Below are 7,536 nucleotides of genomic sequence, written 5' to 3'. Positions count from 1 at the left end.
TAAGTGTAAATAAGTATTTATATTTGTGTACAAGCTGTTTAGATTGTCAAAAAGCCTGTGTTTTTAAGGTTATTAACAAAGTTCATGTACTCAGACCAGTAATATTTGGGGTCACAAGTTTTTGCCATGGATATTTTGTGGGTCAGAAGATAAAAAGTTTGGGAACCACTGGCATAAGCAACTCTTTCTAAAGAGAGCTGAAGAACAGGCAGAACCGAAAAGGTGAAATTTCATTATCTGAGATTAATTTGTGAATTAAATCAAATGAACATGTTTTGTACAGCCCACAGATAGATGCTAACTTGTTCTAGAACCCCCATATTAAGGCTTGGTTATAGCTGGGTAGTCGTGGAGTGCGAGCGTGCACCCTTACCAGTGGTGGAGTTGTTTATACTTGGAGCTTACATTGTTGTAGGTTTCTCCAAAAGGACACGTGGAAGTACACTTTATAACTTGTGAAATGTTGTAAATAGGAGGACAAAGGCGTGACGAACAAACAAACTCTTTGAATGGTGCGTGGCACACGCAGACTTTGTGGAGTTTCAAAATTTCGGAGGTGCACGACCACGTGATTAATTCTCAGTGCTGCTGGAGCAGGTATAACGTCATTCTCATTAACATCTGATGATGTCCAGCTTCTGGCAAAACTTTATTCTTTACAAAAAAACAGAAATAAGTCAAAATCTCCCCACAGGACAGTTGTTATTCCTATGAAAAGTTGGCTTGCTTCTAGTCATCTATCAGCTAACGGTAGCAATCACATAAACTTTAGTGATAACATTTAATCTATTATTAAGTTTTTAATCAGTCAAACTGTATTTTAATGATTGAGTCCAAGTGCACTCTGATATTTATTGATTCCCTGTTATAATTTAAATGCATAACGTCACTGATTACTTCTGTAATTTTCTAGCTTCAGTACATCTGTATATAGTAAAGTTTATAAATCCTATAGTAGTGAATCAGCTGCTTTTCTTAGAATAAAAGGATCACAAGAGAAAAGTTTATTTGAAGTTTAGTATTTTTTTAGATTTTCTGCATAAGAACAGTGTTTCGTGGTCAGAAAACTTTTATATTTAAGAGTCAAATGATGCAAAGAACAAATAGTTACCTGGTATTTATCAAAAAGAAAAAATCAGTAGGTCCTCTGGATGGTTCTTCTTTAGTGAAACATTTTGACTCTCTTCCAAGAGACTTCTTCAGTCTGATGAGTTTCAAGTGAACTCAGCCTTATAAGCACTGCCTCCACATGGTGGACAAACAGGTTAGTCACATGCAAAAGAGGGCCATCAACTAACAATAGGCTTGATTAGCTCTATTGTTAGAGGGTCATGTGCCCCATCATCTGACTTATTGGTTTGGATGCTTCGGCTGTTGTTATTTGGTGTTTTGTTATGTGTATGTAGTGAATGCAGGCGGGGTTCAACGTCCCCTTGTTTTTGTCCCTCTCTCCCTCTGTGTTGGTTATCGTTGGGGCCCTGATTCACACCTTTTGCTCACAGGGAGCTGAGTCATACTTGCAATAACAGCGTTGTATGAGGAGGACAACTGGACATGAAGGCCTCCACCTCTGTTTAATGATGAACGTTTTTTCTTCACAAAGATGGCTTCCTTTACTCCTCTCTCAAACCAACATTCCTCTCTACCAAGGATGAGAACATCTTCATCCCTGAAAGAGTGACCGCTGGCCTGTAGATGAGTGTAAACTGCAGAGTTCTGGCCTGTAGATGAGTGTAAACTGCAGAGTCCTGACCCGACAAAGTAGTTCGTCTGTGCTGGCTCATTCTTTTGAACAGTGGCTATTTTGTTTCCCGATGTATAACTGATCACAGTCCTCCTGACACTTAACAGCATACACTATATTACTCTGTTTTTGGATCTGGATCTTTGGGGTGAACTAATCTTTGTCGTAACGTGTTTTGGGGTTTGAAAGCCACTGGGGCGTCATGTTTAGAGAATAAACCTCTCAGTTTCTCTGAAACTCCCACCACATATGGAATGATGACTGGTTGGGGGGGGGGGTGGTATGCCAGTCATTTCATTGCCCCCAGTGTTTCATAGGGTCATTGCCTTTGGCTACATCAGTTCTGTCTGTCTGGGGGCCCCTGCAGCTTGGGATGCTAGAAAAATGCCTACCGTCGTATCATCACAGTTTTGATTGCAGGAGAAAGAGTGTCCCATACAGGGCACATAAATTTGGCTAAAAATATAGGACATCCCAACTAATATGGGACAGTTGGCACCCCTAGATGTCATTATTCCATGACAAATGCTAATCGCTGCTAAAGCTGCTGCTGATGGTATTTAAAATCTAAATTCCAAATGTGTTCAGTGAAAACAATATGGATGGTATCTGTAGTCTGGCAGTACATACATTTATATATTTGATTTGGAGGAGGCACTCATTGAACAGGAGCTGTCTGCTAAATATATTACAAATACAAAAACCTAGTTCACTCTGTTGCACAAACTAAACATTCACTGAACCAAATTACTGCTCTTAAAAAACAGACCATATAGAAAATTTTGAGATTTATTGCAACTATTACTCACCTGGTAGGGAGACGTGTATGTAGCAATAAACAATATGATTTACAAGTAGATCTTACATAAGTAAAAGTTGAAAAATAAAGACAACAAAGGGAAGTGGAGGGTCCCATGCCTGTGTTTTACCTTGGACCCCAAAAAGGCTAAATCTGCCCCTGATTTCAGCCACTACAGCTAATTTTATGTGGGCATTACAAAACTAGAAATATTGTTGTTTTAATATATGTCTGTCCAACATGAAAATACAAGTACATCTTTTTAGTGTATCTCTTCAGTTTGGACTTCGAGATTCTGACCTGTTTTCTAAGTGCCTCAAATGCTGCACTGATGGTGTGAACACGGGTCCTCTCCCTGGCGTTGGCTAGAAGCCTCCTAGTCTGTTGGATGGCTTTGACCTCTGGAAAATGTCCTCGTGCATGAGAACTAACACCAACCCGCTTTCTAGGAGACTCCTAAAAACAGGAGAAAAACAAAAAAACAACAAATTCACAGTGTCACAATGTGTAAATAGATGATGTCAGATTTAGAGTAATGTTCTCTAAACATGTTAGACCCTGACAGATCTGACAATGGAACATCTTTGTCAACATAGGTCAGATTATTTGTATGAACCCTAATTTGAAAACCTTAGCTTGATAATAATAATAATAATAATAATAATAATTTTAATTTTAATCTTGTATAACGCTTTTTGAGACCCTCAAATACAATTCCATGCATCATTCATTCATACACCAATGATGGTAAAGTACACTTTAAAGGGATCCCCGATTAGTTGTGACATTAGACTTTATTTAATAAACATTTATTTAACTGTAAAATAAAGACTGTAAAAATACTGTAGAATGTTCAGTTTTTATCATTTTTAAACTAAAAGTTTAAAAATATATTACACGGACGGGGCCATTTTATTTACACACAAAGCATTCTGGGTAAATGATGACGTGGATAGGTCCTCGGTGCGAGGCTGCTAGTGAGCTATATCCACCCTGAAGGTTAATCTTGGACAATATCTGATGATCGACTCTTTTAAATGAAACCAGAGAGCGTTGACAGAGAGGAGAAGGTAGAAATGACTCAGCCTGGAACTGAATATATGGATGGAGGACAACAGAGCTGCTTCATGGAAGAAGAACCTCAGCTTAGCCTCTTAGCTTTAGCATTAGCCCCAATGCTATCACCATATATATGTATTAGCTCAGCGCCACACATTCTCCTCTCATCACTGAGGTCCTCCATCCACATGACAGAGAGGGGAACACAAAAATGACTCAGTCTGGAACTGAAAATATGGATGGAAGACCTCAGTTTAGCTTGTTTGTAGAGCTAGCGCTGAGCTAATACATATAAGGCAATATAGCATCGGCGCTAATGCTAAAGCTAACAGGCTAAGCTGAGGTTCTTCTTCCATGAAGCAGCTCTGTTGTCCTCCATCCATATTTTCAGTTCCAGGCTGAGTCATTTCTACCTTCTCCTCTCTGTCAACGCTCTRTGGTTTCATTTAAAAGAGTCGATCATCAGATATTGTCCAAGATTAACCTTCAGGGTGGATATAGCTCACTAGCAGCCTCGCACTGAGGACCTATCCACGTCATCATTTACCCAGAATGCTTTGCATGTAAATAAAATGGCTCCGTCCGTGTTAAAATATATTTGTAAAAATTTACAAAACTAAACATCCTACAGTATTTTTACAGTTTTTATTTTACAGTTAAAATATATGTTTATCAAATAAAGTCTAATGTTACAACCAATTGGGGATCCCTTTAACTTCTCATGAAAATTCATCCATGCCTCCTAAATCTGGCATCACTGTCACCGCTACCTGCAGCTTTTAAATAAATATATAAAATCTTCAACACCAACCCTTTCCAAAACTTTAAAATATTGTAAAAGCACAATATAAGTGCTTTCCATTTATCGTAAATGATAACTGTTAATAATTTGAATGCATTAACGTCACTAACCAAACGAGGGTCTGTTTAATGTTGTTGTATCAGGCTTTAAAAACAGCTCTTTCTCAAAAACAACAAATCATTCAGCTAGTCATTAGCCTACCATGAATAAAGACTCCTGCTCTTTTCTCCAAACTCTGTGCTCTATGACTGATGTCACAGATTATAAGGAACTATTGGTAACTATTTGACAGAGCAACACTTCAAAAATCATCACCGTAAAATATGAAAAAATATGAAGCCCTTTAGAAATTTTTTTCTAATGATGTATTCATGTGAACACTAGTCTCAAAGATGATCAGCAATGTAATATAAACTAGACATGGGTTTTTACGATGTAAAAACAAGTGTGCATTGTCATGTAGCATGGCTTTGACTGCAGCAGTGGACTTGCAGAATGAACTGTGACCAAGTTCAAATGTGTTTTCTATACCAATTTCTGCCTGTCAAGTCAACAGGTGTTTGTAATGAGGGTAATTGTGTGACAATATGAAGTTTGTAGAGATTTTTTGTTAAAGTTGCTGTAGCTGGGTTTTGAACCCTGATCTCCCACATGAAAGCCCATGGAGTTAACCATGAGACCATTGCAGCTTTGGCAGACGGAAGTGCCAAGGGTTGGTTTGTATGTGTGCAGAAAGAGGCCACATTGCTAATGCAATTGTTGACACAGAACTGCATAATACGTATTACAACAATAGAGTAATATTAGGATATTATTTTAGTAAAACATCAAAATACAATCATATTAGTATTGTAATCACTGAGCTACAGAGTTTAAATATTATTAAACTATGGTTCAGTACTGAGTATATACAGCAAGGGGCAGTATTGGACCAATACAAGGCTCCATTGACTGGCATTATATGATTTTAAACATTTAATATTTCAAAAAGTATAAGTTGTACAGGCACCAAAAGGCATAGCCATCATTTGTCACAAGAGCTTTACAGATATAAATTAAAATGGCAACTCTAGGAAAAAGTATGCAGGAGGAGAAGCGTGCCAAAGTGGAGATGACTTGGATGGGAAACAAATCACAATAGTGTGCATTGCCAATGCAATGCACACTGATAATATTCTTGAAACAAGTTTTTGAAGCTTTATGAATTATTTACTTATGAAGACATTGTATATTCACCTTAGGAGAAGACACCTGGGTTTCAGTGTGGTCCAGACACTCGGAGGACTGGGACTCTCTGAGTATAAAAGGAGCAGTGGATTGCTCGGGTGGAGAGGCTGCTGAGGAGAATCCCTGACATCCAGAAAAATGTGTGCCACTGGTCGATGCTGACAAGGGGAACGTGGAGTGGATGCCAAACTTGAATCTGTTGGACAGGGGCTGAGAGATCGAGGAAGGCCAGTTTGAGATCTCATGGTGTGACTGTGGAGAGGCAGGTGATTCAGACACCCTGGAAGAGATGCCAGGCACGTTGATGCCAATTCTCATATCTATAGCACCACTCTGGCTCGGTATCATCTTGTCCTCTGGTGGTCCAGACGGATTTTTTGTACTATTGATTGTCATCTCCTGTGACATTGTTAATTGTCCATGAAAAGGAGCCAGCTTGCTGACGTACCCTGTCCCTGTGTCCTTTGAGTTGCCATCAGACATATCCACTAGAACAGTTTTTATGGTTTCACTTTCAGGACTCGGGAAAAGTCTTTTAGGCTCACGAGACTTCCTCTTGAGCTTCTTCTTGGCGCCTGGCAGAGTGTAAAGTACTGGTTCTTCATTGATGGAGCAGTTCCAAGAATTACTCAATGGAAGTGGTTTCTTCATTTTTCTGCAGCGTACAAAAAGCTAAAACAAAACGATTTTTAACTAAGACCTTAAATTTAAAAAATGTATGGAAAGCAAAAATAAACTGTTTCAAACCAAATTATTTAATCTTTTTACTTTGTAGGAGTGAGCATCAGCTTAAACAATCCACTCATGAGAGCATGTATAGAAAGAAAGACCAAGAGATATTTGGCAGAGTCGAGAGATAAGGAACTTTTGATGCAAGTTTTCTTTAACTGCACACTGGGGCACACACACAGACACACAAGGCCTCAGCTGTTAACTGTCTCACTCATGCTGTTCAGCTGCAGGACAGGATGTGCTCAGCCATGTGTGTTGCTTTAATTTTACCAGCAGGTTTTCTGTGGCTCCACTCTGTCTGCATAGCAGACTCTTGAAAAGGCCACTTTAGTGCTCAAAGCTGTGGAACAGCTGCTGTTGTGCAGGAGTCTTCCCTGCTGGACTGAGAAGTGCAGAAAGCTTTTCTCCTGAGCTAAACTGTGTGAGTGAGGTTACAGTGAAGCTGTCTGAGTGTGGCTCCACTCTGTCTGCATAGCAACACAGTTAATAACCCATACTAACACACACACACACACACACTGAAGTGAGATATACTACAACTACAGAACAATCTATAAGAAGTTTTCAAAAGCAGTCACAGTTTTTCCAAGCAACTTAATCGCTTTTTAACAATTATTACCTCGTCTGAGTTTAACAACCTAAGCTCCAGTTCTGGTTTTTAAATCACATTAGCCTGCATTAAGAAAATTTACCACCATGAACCATTGAACAAACATCTGGTCAAAGAAGAAAACGGCTAAGGTTTCAAACTCCAGCAAATCTCAGCATCAGCTGCTGATTGCAAATGCTTCATAGTCCTGTACAAGATCCCCCGGTGGTACCTCTTCACCCCGAGGTAAAGTTTTCATGTCCTTCTGTAAGTTCTGTATCCAAACCCATGCAGAGGAGTGTGGAGATCCAGCTCTTGTTGAAAATATCACGCTGCTTTCAAAAGGATGAGCAGTTTTTTTTAAATGCAGGTCTGAATAATCCTTCAGAAATCCACGACCAGCTTGTGAAGCCGCGCGTTCACAGAATCCACAGAGTGGATCTGAATCACACCAAGAAATGTGAAGCAGAAGGGGCTCTTCCAGCCACACTGACGGCTACTCACTCCCCCCTCGCTCTCTCTCTCTCTCTCTCTCACACACACACACACACACACACACACACACACACACACACACACACACA

General features: G+C 39.5%; 1 protein-coding gene across 2 annotated transcripts in view; it reads right to left on the bottom strand.

Annotated features, from left to right (window-relative positions):
- Positions 1-7,460, bottom strand: part of atoh8 (atonal bHLH transcription factor 8) — a 17,731-nt gene extending 10,271 nt beyond the window's left edge. Inside the window, exons 1-3 of one of the 2 annotated variants that reach the window (XM_014030970.1) lie at positions 6,400-7,460; positions 5,641-6,303; positions 2,844-2,999 (exon numbers count right to left, since the gene is read on the bottom strand). In XM_014030970.1, the coding sequence (XP_013886424.1) occupies positions 2,844-2,999; positions 5,641-6,282 (798 nt within the window). In that variant the 5' untranslated portion in view covers positions 6,283-6,303; positions 6,400-7,460. Of the gene's footprint in view, positions 1-2,843; positions 3,000-5,640 lie in introns of both variants that reach the window. The other variant, XM_014030969.1, reaches the window with a different exon arrangement.
- Between the last annotated feature and the right edge of the window lie 76 nt (positions 7,461-7,536).

The sequence above is a fragment of the Austrofundulus limnaeus genome, unplaced genomic scaffold, assembly GCF_001266775.1.
Source record: "Austrofundulus limnaeus strain Quisiro unplaced genomic scaffold, Austrofundulus_limnaeus-1.0 Scaffold1150, whole genome shotgun sequence".
In the NCBI taxonomy this organism is placed as follows: Eukaryota; Metazoa; Chordata; class Actinopteri; order Cyprinodontiformes; family Rivulidae; genus Austrofundulus; species Austrofundulus limnaeus.
This window is presented reverse-complemented; position numbering and strand designations above follow the sequence as displayed.